The sequence below is a fragment of the Sus scrofa genome, chromosome 4 (assembly GCF_000003025.6).
Source record: "Sus scrofa isolate TJ Tabasco breed Duroc chromosome 4, Sscrofa11.1, whole genome shotgun sequence".
Classification (NCBI taxonomy): domain Eukaryota; kingdom Metazoa; phylum Chordata; class Mammalia; order Artiodactyla; family Suidae; genus Sus; species Sus scrofa.
The window spans coordinates 92,193,500-92,210,663 of record NC_010446.5 but is presented as its reverse complement, the minus strand read 5'-3'; the positions used below and the strand labels follow the sequence as shown (position 1 = coordinate 92,210,663).

Genomic DNA, 17,164 nt, shown 5'->3' with positions numbered 1-17,164 from the left:
AGGCCGGCAGCCGTAGCTCTGATTCGACCCCTAGCCTGGGAACTTCCACAGTGTGGCCCTTAAAAAAGGAAAGAAAAGAAAAGAAAAAAGAAAAAGAAATGGGGAATTGTCCCTGAGAGCTCCTCTCTGGTCTCAGAAGGCCCAGATTTCCTTCTGGCTCTTTTGGTTTCAGGGTAAAGGAGAGGATGCCCTCCTCACCTTTCTGAATTTCTTAGTTACAGCTACTTATTTTAGAGATGGTTCTTAAAAGTGCCAAGAGTCTTCTATGGAGAAGGTCTGGGGACCAGCCTGCGTTTCTTCCTGGGCTTTGAGCCTGTTGCGGGACCTCCGGGGTGCCATTCTTGCTACCTGTAGATTGTGCTCTGATGCCGTATTCCTAACATGGTAACTAAGAATGTTACAGCCAGCGAGGGAGGCTTCCAGAACAGAGCTTGTAGGGGCACCTGCACCTCTGCCTGAGGGTGGAGCCCTGGGGGAGGGGTTCACTGCAGGGGAAGGGAATGGGGCCAGACCCCCCCAGGATGCATTTTTTGGGAGCCCAGGGAACTTCAGGGTGGCAGGAGCTGGGGTCGGGGTTAGGGGTGACACATTGGTCTCCCTCCTGGGGGGCGCTCTGCTGCCTGGGGCAGGGATAAGCTAGCCCCCCTCGGAACGCCCTTGGGAGGGAGGCGAGAGGCGGCCCTTTGTGGGGAGAGACCAGGGCCCTGCCCCAGGCTGCCTTAGAAATTACTTCTGGCTACAGCCCCGCTTCATACTCTCCTCCTCCCTCGCCTTAGCTAATCCTTTCAAAAATCCCTTCCATTTCTCAAAGATTTCACTCCTTTTCTTTGACCTAAATGCCCAAGACCTTTGGATGAGGCCAGAGGGTAGTAATCCGCTCCAGATCTCCCGCCCAGGCAACTGCTCAGCCCCCAGAGGCCTCTGCTGCCCCCTCCCTTTCTCCATTTTCTTCCCTCCTGCTCCCTGTCCTTATCTTCATTCTCTCCCAGGTGGTCCCATTACTTCTTCTTTTTTTTCCATTACTTCTTTTTTTTTTTTTTTTTGGTCCATATGCACCCGTGGCATATGGAAGTTCCCAGGCCAGGGATCAAATTGGAGCTACAGCTGCCAGCCTACACCGCAGCCACAGCCTCATGGGATCTGAGCCTCATCTGCGACCTACACTGCAGCTCACAGCCACGCCGGATCCTTAACCCACTGAGCGAGGCCAGGGAGCGAACCTGCGTCCTCATGGATACTAATCAGGTTCGTTTCCACTGGGCCACAGTGGGAACTCCCAGTCCCATTACGTCTTTTCCTGACTCTCACTCCCCACTTTTATCCATCTTCCCAACTTTCTCCTAGTCTCTCTCTTGCTGCTCCCCGCTCCCTCGTTTAGGGAAGGAGGTTTTCTAGGGTCAGATTCTTCACCCCCCCATTTTGCCCCCACCATCCATCCAGGATGAGGAGATTTGGGGCCGTGCCCTGCCCCGGAGACAGGTGCCCTCTGTAATTGGTAGGCTGGCTCAGAAGCCCACCCCAAATATCTCTCTCCTTTGCTGACACCCAGTTTCTTCAAAATAAGGGCTCAAGGCCCTTTCCAACTCCAACTTTCAGACTCTCGAATTCAGTGTTCTTTTTCCCCTTCCCTGTCTCTGTCTTTTTCTCCATCTCTTTCACACCACAGTGTCACCTCAGCCCCTCTTTTTTCTGTCTCTCCGTCCTTCCTTCCTTCCTTCCTCCCTCCCTTCCTTAAAACAATCTTTTATAGCTGCTTTCTCACCCTTCCTGTTGCCAGCTTTCTCTTCATCTGCTTCCCCTTCATCTGCTTTACTCTCTATTTCTGTCCCTGGCTCCCTCTTCCCACCCTTTTCTCTTGTCTTTGAGCATTGGGTCACCTCTTTCATTTTTTTTTTTTTCTCCGCTTCTTAGGGACACACCCGGGGCATATTGAGGTTCCCAGGCTAGGGGTCTACGCCAGAGCTACAGCAACATCAGATCCGAGCCATGTCGGCGACCTACACCACAGCTCATGGCAACACTAGATCCTTAATCCACTGAGCAAGGCCAGGGATTGAACCCGAAACTTCGTGGTTCCTCGTCAGATTCTTTTCCGCTCCGCCACGGTGAGACCTCCTGGGTCACCTCTTTCAGCATCCTGAATCTCAGGCTTGGGGACTGCTGGAGACCCAGGCACTTTGGCACCTCATCCATTTGCTCCTGTCGCATGGGGGGAGGGCAGGTGCAGGCCCTGGAGTGGGAGGCAGACAGAGGGTCTCCTTCCTTTCCTGTGACCCCCATCCTAGCCCCCAGGGCCTGTATCTCTTACAGCCCTCTCTGGCTTCGTGACTGTCCACTTCTGCCCTCTCTTCTCCTTGCCTCTTGCTCTGTCTTTTGCTTTTTCCTCTTACCTGAGCTAAGTCCTTGCCAGCCACCTGCCTCCTCGCTCCTCTCTCCCCCCCCTTCCTGTACCCACTGACACCAGATTGAAATTCAGTTTCTCAGCAGAACCACCCACCATCCCTGCCACCCCCCTTTCTGCTCCCGCCTGTCATACCTGCTACAGCCAACCCGACTTGGGCTCACAATGCCTTTGTCCTTCCCATAAAACATTCTCAGGGTCCCCTGCCAGGGCACATTTGCATAAAGTTGTCAGATCAGGTCTGGCCCAGGTGCCTCCAACTGGCAGGGCAGAGGGGGCTGGAGGGCCAAATGGGGCAGGGGCGGGGAGTGCTTCCAGCTGCACCTGCCAGTCTTTTTTGGTTCAGGAGCTCAGTGTCCTTGTGAGTGGGCCTGGACTGGCAGGTCCCCTCAGAGACTGAGGATCACCTGCCCTCTATCCTCTTTTTTCCCACCTCGAACCAGAAGGGGATGCAAGACCTCTGATGGGGGAGCTCCTTACAGGGGAGAGCAAAGAATGGCCTTCTTCTCCCTATGCTGGAGGCACCATGTGGGTTCTCTCAGCCGCTGTCTTAGTGGCATAAACCTGAGGGCCTCCCTCCTCATTTTCTGCTGGAAGGAAGTGAGTGTCAGGGAGGCCAGCTCTTTCATGGTCTGGAGCCCGGGGCTGAGTCCTTGGGAGTGTCAGTGAGGTCTGGCCCAGGCTCTGGGAGAGCAGGAGGTGGACTAGAATCTTAGAACATCAGAGCCAAGGAGTTCCCCTCGTGGTTCAATGGAAACAGATCTAATTAGGATCCATGAGGATGCATGTTCGACCCCTGGCCTCGCTCAGTGGGTTAAGGGTCTGGCATTGCCATGAGCTTTGGTGTAGGTCACAGATGCAGCTTGGATCTGGTGTTGCTGTGGCTGTGTCGTAGGCTGGCTGCTGCAGCTCTGATTCAACCCCTAGCCTGGAAGCCTCCATATGCTGTGCGTGCGGCTCTAAAAGACCAAAAAAAAAAAAAAAAAAAGTCTTAAAAAAAGGAACATCAGAGCCAAGTACTTCAGCTCCCTCTCATTACAGTGGAAGGAAGCTGAGACTCAGAAGTGAAGTGATGACCACCCCCCGCCAAAGTCATGCAGCAAGATGGGGCAGAACCAGAACCACACAAGCCCCTGCCTCCCGACTTCTGGCCCAGAATTTTCTGTCCCTCCCTAGCAGGCAGAACCCTGGCCTCTTTCAGGGTTCTGTTCCTGCCCCTTTTGGTGACGAATATCCAGACCAATAAACTCATGTGTCTCTGTCACTAAGAATACCAGCCCTGGAGTTCCCATCCTGGTGCAGCAGAATCGAATCCAACTAGGAACCATGGGGTTGCGGGTTCGATCCCTGGCCTCACTCAGTGGGTTAAGGATCCGGTGTTGCCGTGAGCTGTGGTGGAGGTCGCACACGTGGCTTGGATCTGGCATTGCTGTGACTCTGGCGTAGGCTGGCAGCTGTAGCTCCGATTACAGCCCTAGCCTGGGAACCTCCATATGCTGTGTTGCGGCCCTAAAAAGACAAAAGACAGGAAAAAAAAAAAAAAAAAAAAGAATACCAGCCCTGTGGCCAGCCTCTGCAGCCCGCTTCTGTGGTCTGTTTGGTGCAAGGGAACCAGGCCAGATTGTGGCCACTTGTAAAAGCCCATCTGGTCCCTGGAAAGAGTCCCCTTCAGCTGTCCCTACCATCCTCCAGCCTTGGAGACAGACATCAGCATGGCTTGGCCAAGGACGTTGGGCAGAGGGAGGAGAGGCTGGTTCTTCTGCCTCTGGCTTTGGCCTCCTGGGATGAGAAAGGACCAAAAGTGGGAAGAGGGGGAAGGCAGGTGGACCAGTGGATTTGAGGCATCTGCTTCCGAAGCTCCTGCTGCTCACTGTGTCTTTTTCACTTCAAACTGTGAGATAAAGGCCAAGTGCTTTGATATGGTGTCTGTGCTGGTGGGCAGCAAGGTGGGGTGATACTAGTCTTTAGCAGCTTGTCTTTGGGGTATTCATCTGATATCTGTATCACCCAACCTCTTCTCACAGCTAAGCCTGGGATTACCTGTTGGGAGTGGGTCAGGGCAGCATCCTGACCCCTGACCCCTGGCCCCTCACCTGTCAAAGTAGGGCTTACAGTCTCTAAAGTCACATCACCTTTGCATACTTTTTTATTGTTATTTTGCTTTTATAGGGCTGCACCCATGGCATATGGAGGTTCATAGGCTAGGGGTGTTGAAGCTGCAGCTGCCAGCCTACATCACAGCCACAGCAAATTGTGATCTAAGCCGCGTGTGCGCCAGATCCTTAACCCACTGATCGAGGCCAGGGCTTGAACCTACAACCTCATGAATACTACTCAGGTTCTCAACTCATTGCACCACAGTGGGAATGCCCCACCTTTGTACCCCTTTGGATTCTGGGCTGGGCTCTGATATAAGGCGGAATCAGCAGAGCCACACCCCTCGTACCCAGTGGTCAGGTGCAGCACTTCCCTCTTGGCAGTTTCCAGTCTAAGGATCTTGTTTTTTTTTTGGTCTTTTTCCAGGGCCACACCCGTGGCATATGGAGGTTCCCAGGCTAGAGGTCCAATCGGAGCTGAAGCTGCCAGCCTACGCCACAGCCACAGCAGCACGGGATCTGAGACACGTCTGTGACCTATACCACAGCTCAGGGCAATGCCGGATCCCTGACCCACTGAGCGAGGCCAGGGATCGAACCCGAAACCTCATGGTTCCTAGTCAGATTCACTAACCACTGAGCCATGACGGGGACTCCCGGTCTAAGGATCTTAAACCTGGTTCTCTCTCTGCCTCTGCAGGCAGCCGAGGTCTCTGTCTTTGTCTCCTATCTGTCCTCATTCTGCCTGCCCTAGCCAGCTCAAGCGAGCTGTGCTCTCTCTCCCTCCCTCCTCCCCCCACCCTTCTCCCCTGCCTCTTCTCCTCTATCAAAAGTGCAAATCTCCTTTTCTTCTTTCCTTTCCCCTCTGCTAGCCCAGCCCAGAGAATTGCAATCCTCTTTTCTCCGTGAGAGAATCCAACAGGAGGGGTCTGCTCTGGCTGTTGTATTTTTCACAGAGCAGGAAGGGGATGGTTGGGGTGGGGGAGAAAAGTCCAGGGGGCGGGGGCGGGGGGGGGGGGGAGAGCCAAGATGTGAGAGCGAGGGGAGGGAGGGAGGGAGGGTGGCAGGAGGAAGAGTGGAGTGTGAGAGATTTAGTTCCATCTGAAAGCTGTCGGTGCGAATCAAAGGCTTCCCTTTGAACCAGCAGCGATCCGGAGTGGAGAGCGTGGGGACTGCTCCGGCCCAGGGGGTTCATTACTGCTCGTTTGATAAATCCGGGGAGACAGGGCTCGGCCTCCACCAGCCCCTCTCCTGCAGCCTGGCTTCCTTGGCATCCCCTGTGCTTGGCTCCAATCTCTCTCTGGTTCCCGGCTGGCTTGGCAGGCAAAGCTCTGGGAACATAACCACCCAGATCTATGTGCCAAGACACAGGTGCAGAAAGGTGCTCATGGGAGTTCCTGTCGTGGCTCAGTGGTAACCAACCTGACTAGTATCCATGAGGACGCGGGTTCGATGACTGGCCTCACTTAGTGGGTTAAGGATCTGGCATTGCCGTGAGCTGTGGTGTAGGTTGCAGGTGCGGCTCAGGTCTGGCATGGCTGTGGCTGTGGTGTAAGCCGGCAGCTGCAGCTCTGATTCTACCCCTAGCCTGGGAACTTCCATATGCCACAGGTGCAACCCTAAAGAGCAAAAAAAAAAAAAAAAAAAAAGTGCTCATGGGGTGAAGAAACTTGTACTTGAATGCAAAGGTGCAAGAGAGGTGTGTGTGTGTGTACCAGTGGACATGTGTGTTTATGTGCCATGGCACACGTGTGTCCACAAAGTACACATCAGTAAGCATTCCAGCCTCTAAGATTCCAAGGTTATCTTCCGATTCTCAGTCGCAAATGGGATCTGACCTCTCTGTCCTCACCATACCTTTTTGGGAGGCTGGTCCCCAACCCTGGGGACAGGCCCAGCGGGAACAGGAGGTATGTTCACACACAGAGACTGGGCCAGGTGGCCTCTCTGCGCTGTGCTGAGGAGGGAGGAGGGACTTGGAGAGCAAGCAGAGCGGGAAGGCCATGTTGCCCTAGGAGGGTCAGGGCTGGGAAGGAGAGGTGGAATCGTCCTGAGAGACAAGGAGAGGGTGTCCCAGTGAGGGGACGTATCGGGGGAGATGGAAAGGCAAGAGAGGACCAGTTTGCACAATGGCCAGAGTCTCGGCCAGGAGGCCCTGAGGGACGGGGAGGGGTGGAAGGCAGCAGGAACCAGGCTGGCGAGACGGCGTTTCAGGAGAGCCAGGTGTTCTGGCCCCTGGCTTGGCTATACCGGCTCCGACACTTACCAGCTGCGAGCCTGGGAGGAAGGTGCTTATCTCTCTGAACCTTAGATCCTTTTTTTTTTTTTTTTTTTTTTTTTAAAGCATTGAAGCAAGCTTTATTCTCAAATATGCATATAGCGAATTCCTTACACAAGCAAGGAAATGGTTTTTCTTTCAGGCATCGGACTCTTTAATCAAAAGAAAATCCATCTTGCTTATTAGTCCCATCCTGAGCAGAAGATGCCCTGAGCAGTGTTCTGGACAGCCAGCAGACACACCTCAGAGCGCCCTCAATGCCCAGGCACCCTAGACCAGTTGGGACAGCTATGAGGGTTGCAGCACAAAACGGCAAGCACCCTGGGATACCCACACTCCGCCCCCACCCCCACCCCCAACAGCCACAGGGCCAGCCTGGGAAGACCCAGAGGGATGGGCAAATGGGGTGTGTCTTAGATCCTTGTTGGGGTAACAGGGGTACCTCCTCACTGGGTTGTTGTAAACATAAAGTGACTAGTCTAAGTGAGGTACTTGGTACGCTGCCTGGCACTTCATCAGCTGGGGCTCTTTATTATTATTACTGCTCGAACTGGTGCGCCTTGGTGGCTCAAAGGGTGGTGTTTTGCAATTGACTGAAGCCTCTCTACGTGCTGTGGATGGGCCTTCTGGCCTTTGGAACCACTGCCCCCTCATGTAGGAATATTTACATTAAGCCTTCTCCAAGTGTTGGTGGTAGCATGTGGGGTGAGGCCTGCTTGGGTATAGGCTACAGACCAGCCCCTGCTTTGAGGGGGTGTGGATTAAACATGGTTAAAATGCAAGTCTGGGAGTTCCTGCTGTGTCTCAGCCAGTTAAGAATCTGACTAGGGAAGTTCCCGTTGTGGTTCAGTGGAAATGAATCCGACTAGTAACTATGAAGTTTCAGGTTTGATCCTTGGCCTCAGTCAGTGGGTTAAGGATCTGGCATTACCGTGAGCTGTGCTGTAGGTCGCAGATATGGCTCACATGCCATGTTGCTGTGGCTGTGGCATAGGCTGGCAGCTGCAGCTCAAATTGGACCCCTAGCCTGGGAACTTCCATATGCCACAGATGCGGCCCTTAAAAAAGCTAAAAAAAGGAGTTCCCATTGTCGTTCAGCGGTGATAAACCCGACTAGGAACCATGAGGTTGTGGGTTCGATCCCTGGCCTTGCTCAGTGGGTTAAGGATCCAGCATTGCCATGAGCTGTGGTGTAGGTTGCAGACTCTGCTCGGATCCTGAGTTGCTGTGGCTGCGGTGTAGGCCAGCAGCTACAGCTTCAATTAGACCCCTAGCCTGGGAACCTCCATATGCTGCGGGAGCGGCCCTAGGAAAGGCAAAAAGACCAAAAAAGCCAAAAAAAAAAGAAAATCAAGTCTGAGGGTAGAGTGGGGATCAGGTGTATAGATGGGAACAGAGCTGGGGGCACCAGAAGTTTTCTGGGGTGGGGCCATGAGTCCATTCAGGAAATACTTGGATATTCCTGTAGCATAGCTTGGTGCCAAGAGTGGGAACTTTGCAGCCTCAAAGTCCAGAGTTCATTCCGATCTCTGTCGCTTCCTGTCTCAGCCTTATTTCCCTTTATATAACATGGAGATCACAGCTGCCACTGCGCACTGGATTGCAGTGCTAGGAACAGTGTTCTGCACATAGTCAGCATCTTCTGGTTGGGAGTTAGCGTTACGAAGGAACGTTGCTGGGGAGCTCTCGTTGTGGCTCAGCGGGTTAAGAACCCAACTGGTATCCATGAGGATGCGGGTTCGATCTTGGCCTCACTCAGTGGGTTAAGGATCTGGCGCTGCTGCAAGCTTTGATGTAGGTCACAAATGCAGCTTGGATCTGGCGTTGCTGTGGCTGTGGTGTATACGTGTAGCTGCAGTTCTGATTGGACCCCTTGCCTGGGAACTTCCATATGCTGCAGGTGTGGCCCTAGGGAAAAAAAAAAGGAACATTGCTGGGATTGATTGAAGGAACAAGAAAGGGACATCCAAGCATCTCTGTTCTCCAGGGGCTCCCAGGGGAGTGGTAGAAACAGAAACACAAGCACATGAGTGTTAACTTTTAATCCAAGGCAGGCTGTGATAAGTGCTATAAGCAGAAACCCAAACAATGCAGAGGAAGAAAGGGGGAGGGAACCATGCCAAGGTGGAGGCCAGAGGAGCTTTAAGTTATGGGGTGGGGTGAGGCCGGGGTTAACCTGAAAGGCAGGAGGGCTGGGGAAGCTGGTGGGAAATCAGGGAGGAGCCCAAAGGTCCCGCCCCACTGCATCCCTGCTATGCTCCCCTTTTCTTCCCAGCATCTGGCTGTGCTCCCCTTGCCCTCCCCATCCTGTTCAGCCCTTCGCCTGTCTGCAGTCCCTCCCTGAGCTTCCTAGGAATCTCCTGTTCTGGTGGCAACACTGGGGAGAGGGCACCTGCAGCCTGGGGATCCCCCTTCTCAGCCTCATGCAACGTGCCTGAGAGATGGTACCCAGCTGGAGGTGGGGCCCTGGCCCCCTTGATAGCACTCACCATCACCCTCTGCCCTCCCCTCCATCTCCTGGTGACCTACAGCCTGCCTGCTTTTCTGCCCCTGCCTGGATCTCTGTGGCCCGCAGGCATCTTGGTGTCTCCAAGCCTTTCCCATGCTTCTCTCTGCGTCTCTGCCCTGGGCCTGCGTCCTTTCCTCCCCTGGCCTCTTTCTAACCCAGATCTCCTCTTCCCTTCCTGCTCTCATCCAGCCTCCCTTCTCTTCTTCGCTCTGTCTCTGCCTGGTGGGTGTCTGTCTTTGTCTCGGCTTCCCAGTGTCCTCGGCACCTCCACCAGCATCCCCGTCGGTCTGGGAATGTGTGAGCTGGTCTGTGAGTGTGTGAGCTCCGTGCCTGTGTACACACAACACTCCTTCCCTGCCTGTTTCACAATGGATGGCTGCTTGAGAGCTCACCACACCTGTGATGGGGTCTGAAGATGGGAGGTGGCTGGATGAAAGCAGGTGGAAATTCACTTAGAAACACACACGTGCAGATTTGCGCTCACCCAGACTGGAGTGCCAGGCAGGCTGCTTACTTGACGCCACTGCTTCTCCAGAGGCTGGTCTTTTGTCACTGTTCTGTCTGTGGTCAGGCCCTTCCTGTGTCCCTTCCCACCTGGCTCCCCATCCTACAGCAAGCCATTCCCCTGCATTTCAGTTTGCCCTAGTTTTATTTCCTGGAAGTGGGGTGTGGGCACAGGGATGGGGTTGAAAGTACGTACACACACACACACACACACACACACACACACACACACACACACACACACACACACACATACACACACACCCTGTTCCGATGCAGGCTGGTACTGGCTTTTGGGGTTTTTTTTTCGGGGGGTGGCCACACCTGCAGCATGACTTGGTGCCTTTTTTTCCTTTTTTTGTCTTTTTAGGGCCGCTCCCGCAGCATATGGAGGTTCCCAGGCTGGGGGTTGAATCAGAGCTACAGCTGAAGATCTACACCACAGCCACAGCAATGTGGGATCCCAGCTGCATCTGTTAACTATCCCACAACTCACGGCTACACTGGATCCTTAACCTACTGAGGGAGGCCAGGGGATCGAAACTGCATCCTCATGGATGCTAGTCAGATCCATTTCCGCTGAGCCACGATGGGAACTCCTTGGTGCCTTCTTCAGTACCTCCTTCTTGGTTGTAACGCCACTTCTGCCTTTCCTGTTGTGCCCTGTCTGATTCCTGCACCTCGTGGCTCACTTTCTAGGCTTTTTTTTCTCAGCAATCCCCCTATCTCGTCTTCACCCATCCCCATCAGAGGTCTGTTTCCTCTACACTCCTTCCTTCAGGGAGCCTCCTAGGACTGCCCCGGCACTGTTCCTCCTCTGCCTGCAGGGGACGCCTGTCTGCCTTTGCCGGAGTCTGTGAACCTGACCCAGGGGACGGGATGTTCTGCCATTTTTTTCCTCCACAGGGTTGTACACACAGGGCTGCTTACTCAGACTTTTGCTCACTCTCACTCCATCAATCAACAGACTTATTTGGAAATCCTGCTGTGTGCCTGGCAGCCAGGCCCTGGCCTGGGTGATGGCGTTGGTGCTCTGAGTGACCCAGTCCAGTTGCCAGAAGCTCTCCCTGGGCCAGGGCAGGGTGGGCAGTGCAGCATGAACTTACTATAGCAGAGGTAGGAAGTGAGTACGCAGAGGGCTCTGAGAGAGGCAAGCATGGTGGACTTCACAGAGGAGGTGACTGTTTGAATCCCAATCCCAAGAGTGGAGGGAGGGATCAGTGTCCTATTGTGGCTCAGTGGTAACGAACCTGACTAGTATCCATGAGGACGAGGGTTCGATACCTGGCTTTGCTCCGTGAATCCGGTGTTGCCATGAGCTGTGATATTTGTTGTAATGCAGCTCGGATTTGGCATTGCTGTGGTTGTGGTGTAGGCCGACAGCTGCAGCTCCGATTGGACTCCTAGCCTGGGAACTTCCTGGGAACCGCAGGTACAGCCCTAAAAAGAAAAAAAAAAGAAAAAAAGACCTTTGCAGTCCTTAGTCCAAATTTGTCATTGTACAGGCGAGCACATGGAGGAGGCTGGTATGGGGCAGTGACATGCCCAAGGTCACACCACTCCTCCCTCTGTTGAGATGCCCGTCTCTGACTCCCAGGGTTTCCCACCTCTGTCCTGCTGTGAGCTGCCACCGTGCTCCCATTGGACAGGGAGCCAACCTCTCACTGTCCTCGGGAGACTTCAACAGAAGACCGGGGTGTCCAGGTCCTGCCCAGGAAAGGTGTGAATATCTCTGAGCCCGGGCTCACAGGCCACCTGACTCCCAAGCCCTTGACTTGGGCTCCAGGGGCCGTGGGAAGGAGAATCGTTGAGGGTGGAAGTTTGCAGCATGTAGCTGCACTAGAGAAATGCGCAATGATATGAATAAATTTGAATAATAATGAGGGTGATGCCTGAATTAATAATGCTGGCTGCTCACCTGACCCGAACCCTCCCCCAGAATCTCAGCACCTGCTACCCTAAGCCCAGGAAATATGGGTAAGCCTTATCCTTTCCTTCTTTAGAAGACATGGATGGGATGTCAGGTCAGCAGGGTGGGGGAGCTGCTCACAGAGTGTTGGGGGTGCTGTTTCTAACTTCCTGACCCCCTGCTGACCCAAAGAGCCAGATTTGCACACTTAACCAAAAGAGGCTGCCTCGTGTACTAAATCATATGCTGGCTGTCAGTCTACTCTAGCCCTGCCCCCTCTCCTTTGGTCCTCTTCATGTGTAGCAACCACTGTGGATGTCAGATCCCCAGGGGGACTCAGAGGGAGGAGACAGCATAGCTCCTGGCCTTGAGTAGAAGTTTTCTCTCTGGTGGAGTCTGGTGGAGAGGACAGGACAAACACTGCCACCCACCAGCTGCCCTCTACCCCATCGCAAATAAAAGCATTTTGTGTGTGTGTGTGTGTGCGTAGCCACACATGAGGAAGTTCCCAGGCCAGAGATCGAACCCGTGCCGAAGCAGCAACCCAAGCCACTGCAGGGACCATCTTGGATCCCCAACCCCCTGAGCCACAAAGGAACTATGGTCATAGGCTCTTGATAGCAAGGGACAGGAAATCCTCTGGATAGAGCTGTGGCAGCAGGGCTGAAAGATAGGCCAAGCTGTGTTTGCCTGAGAAGCTACAAAAATCAGTCTAGGAGGACTTCCTGGGAGAGGGGAAGCAGAGGCAGGTTTGGAAAAAGAGGGGAGAAATGGAGCCAGAGAAGGCAAAAGAAGAAAGGAAGGGATGAGACAAAGAAGGTCTTGTTTCTGGTGACTTAGAAGGAAGTCTTGGATTGGGGAAGGGCAATTCTCTTTGCTTATATGTGGAGTGACAGGGAATCAGATTTTGGAAAGCTGGGTTTGGAAGAGTTGGATCTGGGTACTGCGGTCTCCGCAGAGGTTTGGAAGCTGAGGAGGGACAGAAGGGGGAGGAATCCCCTGAGTTCCAGGGGAAAACTGATTTGGGTTAGAGTGTGCGACAGATTGGGGACGTGCGTGGGAAGCCCCAGACCTCTCCCTGTGCTGTCCTGCAGCCCCTCCATCTCCTGGGGCCCAGCACAGGAAGCCAGTGGTCACAGCACCATGCCCAGGATGGCCCCCACCCCTGGGCCACCCAGCACTGGTTGGAGTGGGTGGGTGGGAGCGGTGGCGGGCGGGGGGGGGGGTGGGGGGGATGCGAAGCAACCCGCAGTCCAATTCCCTGCTCCATTTAGACTCCACAATTAAAGGCAATTACTCTGCAGTTCTCTAATCAAATGCTCCCGGCCGAGCTGCCAGTCGGGCAGCCATGTGTAGCTCCTGCAGCCTGAGGGAGAGTGGAACAAAGTCACGTGGCCCCTCAGCTCCCACAGTGCGGGAGGCTGGGTGTGAGCAGGTGTGTCGGTATATAAGCGCTCATGGCCCCAGGGCTTTGGAGCAAAGGGGTAAACACATGCAACGGGAAAAGTGTGCAAGAAGTGAATTCAGAGCTACTTTGTTCGGGATACGCCACCTCCCGGGAAGCTATATTCATATGTGGACGTGCCTGTCCCATAGACTCGCCCTCGTGCACCTGCTGGGTGTGTTCACGGGGCTCTGTACCTAGTTGCACATGTGTCACCTCACCTGAGTTAGGGTGTGGTAGCATATTCATGTCTCTGGGACCACAGGGGACCTTGGCAGGACCAGCAGCACGTGTTATGGATGCGTCACTCGTTGGTATGGGTATCGGGGCAGGGGAGCGCTGGTAGAGGGGGCTGAGGAGGAGCCGGGGGCCAGAAGCCTCAGCTTTGCATCCCAGCTCTGTGACCTCTTGGTGGTGTCCTCTTCTTACTCATGTTCTTAACCAATACCAGCTTGCCCTTGGGAAAGTGACTCTCCTCTCTGGGCCTCAGTGTCCTGTCTATGAAATGAGAGGGTTGGACTAGCTTGCTCTCTGCGGACTTTACTTAACACTGCACCACTTTCAAAGATTGCCAAGCACTTTAGCTCCTGAAACCCATTCCCACGGGCCACAGACGGAGGAAGGAATAAGGGGGAGTGCGTCAAAACTTGGAGGGAAGGAGTTAGGCTGAAGTAGGGCAGGGACTGGAGGGTCTGCCTTCCCAGCCTCTGCTGTCTTGAGCCATCGATGGGTGAGAGCGGGAGCCTGGGAGGCGTGACCTCTTGGGGGTGCCCTCTTCTTACGCATCTTCTTAACCAATACTGGCTTTGGCTTTGCCAGGGACCCAGACCCGCTTCAGCCAGGAGCCAGCCGACCAGACTGTGGTGGCCGGACAGCGGGCCGTGCTCCCCTGTGTGCTGCTCAACTACTCGGGCATCGTGCAATGGACCAAGGATGGGCTGGCGCTGGGCATGGGCCAGGGCCTCAAAGGTGAGTGCGGCCGTGCAGCCAGTCCGGCATCCAGACTGCACCAGCTTTGCATCCCTCCCCCACCAACTCAACATCCCTTCTGCCCTCACCACGTTCCTTCTCTGGGCTCCAGCCTCCCCTCTCTCCTCCTCCTCCGGAGCCTGGTCTGTCTCCACTGCTTTGCAAACCACCTCCAGCTCCGCCTTTCCTCCTGGCTGTGGACTGGCTCACAAAAGGCCAATGGGAAGCCTGAGAGATCAAGGGAAACCAGGAGACTTTTAGGTAAGAGAGCTTCAGACAGACGAGACAGACAGTGCAAGAGGAGGTGCAGGCAGACAGGCAAAGCAGGAGGTGCTAGGAGACCCCAGAGAAGAGCCCCCTGAAAGAGCCAGAAGGGGTGGAAGGGGAACACATGCCACCTCCATGTCCTACAAGTGTTTCATGCCAAGATGGTTCTTCTCCAGCCTCTGTCCTGCCCCAGCCCAGGCAGTGGCAGCATGGATGGGGACTTAAGACACCTGGATGCTAGTCCTGCCTCTGCCACCTCCTAGCTGGGTGACCCTAGGAAAGCCACTTCACTCTCTAGGCCTTCATTTACTACCAGGTAAAATACACATACTGGTCGCAGGTCTTCTGCCCTGCCTTATAAATGTGTTTGTGAGTTTTGACCCCAAATGAGGGAATATGTTTTGTGAAAACACGATGTTCCCTGTAAAGCAGTGTAATGACAAAAGCATGGGAGGCGTTGTGTATGTTTTTTCTTAATCTCCAGGGCTTGAGATTATTTGCTGTGGGTTCCATGTATTAGAACAGGCAAGGGAAATCTATCTGTGTAAAGCAATCCGTGTGAAGGAAGGAGATGGGGCTGGTGGATCTACTGATGACAGAAAGAGAAGGAAGCTGGGAGAGAGAGATCGATAGATATGGAATGAGAAGAATCAATGGCTTCTGGACAGAGGGCGATAGTGGGAGGGAGCTAAGGGGGGACCCCGAGAGAGGAGGGCGGGGAGGGGGTGGGCAAGAGCCTAGAGGGAGGAGGGTGAGGGACACTGAACAGGAGAGGCCAGAGGCTCGGAGGCGCACCTGCCACAGCTGAGGCTTCTGCGGGGGACAGGATGCTCTGGTGTAGGGGATCCTTCAGGGAGCTGGCAGGACCCTGCCTCGTGCATCCTGACCATGGCCAGTGAGGGTCAGATCTTCGCCTGCCTTGGGCTTCCCTCTGGCCCCAGTGAGCTCATGTCTGCTCTGCAATGGCCTATATTTCTTAGCGCCCACACACCCTCCCCCGTCCCTCTCCTTTCCTCCCTGCTGTTTGCCTTTCCGCCCCCCCCCCCCCCCCCGCTTCCTATTATTATGAGAGACATTTGTCTGCAAACAGCTTCAGAGATTTCATCTGCTCCTGCTCGGCTCCCCCTTCTGCTCCCCCCATCGCTCCTCCTGCTTTATGGCTCCCAGCCTCACCGTAGGAGGCTGTGACATCGCAGTGTCTGCATGGGGACCTCATCCTCCACAGCTGCCAACGGGGTCCCAGGAGAGGGCAGAGGGAAGGTGCTGGCCTGGAACGGAATGCGGACCCGATGTGGGGGCAGGGCAGTCCAGGCCGGTCCCCAGGTTGTGGCTGGGCTCACCTGGGCTCACCCTTTCTGTTCCTGCAGCCTGGCCGCGGTACCGGGTTGTGGGCTCTGCGGACGCCGGGCAGTACAACCTGGAGATCACGGACGCCGAGCTCTCTGACGACGCCTCTTACGAGTGCCAGGCCACCGAGGCCGCCCTGCGCTCCCGGCGAGCGAAACTCACCGTGCTCAGTAATAACCCCAAGCATCTTTCAGGGCCTCCAGCCTCCTCCTGGCTCTTTCTCCTGGCATCCTGACTGTCTCTCCCCTTCTCCAATCTCCTCTTGTCTAGCCCAGCTTTTCCCTCTGTGCTCCTGGTCTCACATCTGTCCCCACTATCTCCCTAGCTTTCCCTCCCCCAGATCCTTTAAACTTCTTCCAAAGCCAAGTGCAGAGAGGAGAGAGCAAGACGGGCACGTGGGCACCCACTGGTGGGCACATGGGCTGTGTGAGCTCTGGCATCCTCTCACCCCAGCTTGTGTCCAGAAAGAGCGACCACCAGGCTCCACCTTCTGGACATAGGACTCTCCCCATGAGAGTGGAGGCATGCTGGGGATCAGAGGCCCGGCCTCTCCTGGCAGCTGGGCATGTTGGTGAGGAAGCTTCTTCTTCCTCTCCCTCTGCTGCCCGGGAGCCCCAGACACTGCCCCCTTTGCTCCTTCTCCTCCTCACTCAGCCCTCCTCCTCGCTGCCTCCTCTCTCCCCACCTCATCCCCTGTAGCCCTCACCCGTCTCTTGGCTTCACCTCGGGGAACAGGGGAGCAGGACTAGAAGGAATGGGTCTTGAGGGCTGAGAACTGGGGCGGGGGTCCTGGATGAGTCTGTATGGGCCGCTGGAGAAGGGCTTGTCTCAGAAGCCGTGCTCCTGGCGACCGCCCACCAGGCACAGAGCAGATGTCCCTCTGTGGTAACACCCGGGGCCATTTGCATAATGAGGGGATTCTCTCCTGCACGCAGTGGTGGTGCCAGAATGAGGCCAGTCCCACATGCCCTCTACCCCCCTCTCTGGGCCTCCCTGGCGGTACCTCCAGCTCCATCAGTCTTTCTGTCTCCCTCCAGCTCTGGTCCCCTGGCTGGGCCTCTGCTCTGCTTCTGTCCCCGGCTTAGCTCTGTCTGCCTGTGACCCTTTCTTCCCTTTTGTCATCACCTCTGTCCCTTTCTTTTCCTGCCTCCGTTTGATCTGTCCTGCTTCTTCTCTTTTCTCCCTTCACCCTGAAATCACTGACGTGGGGGAGACCTCCAGGAGGAATGGGAGGAAGGGGAGGGGGGCCAAGATGAGTGAGTTTGGACACACAGAAGGTTTTTATTTGGGGGAGAAGGGTGAGACCATGACCAGCCTTCTGAGTACAGTGGGAAGAGGCCTGGACTGGGAGGCGGGAGACCTGGGCCACTGTGACCCCGAAGAGGTCACGAGACTCTGGACAGCAGTTTTCTCATCAGTAATGTGGCATAATGATGACAG

The 17,164-nt window shown here is 55.0% G+C and overlaps 1 protein-coding gene across 2 annotated transcripts in view; it reads left to right on the top strand.

The window, feature by feature from the left end:
• Window positions 1-17,164, top strand: part of KIRREL (kin of IRRE like (Drosophila)) — a 116,991-nt gene that overhangs the window by 80,224 nt on the left and 19,603 nt on the right. For both annotated transcript variants that reach the window (XM_003125691.5, XM_013996914.2), the window contains exons 2-3: window positions 13,961-14,110; window positions 15,745-15,894. In XM_003125691.5, coding sequence (XP_003125739.2) covers window positions 13,961-14,110; window positions 15,745-15,894 — 300 coding nt within the window. The remainder of the gene's footprint in view (window positions 1-13,960; window positions 14,111-15,744; window positions 15,895-17,164) is intronic.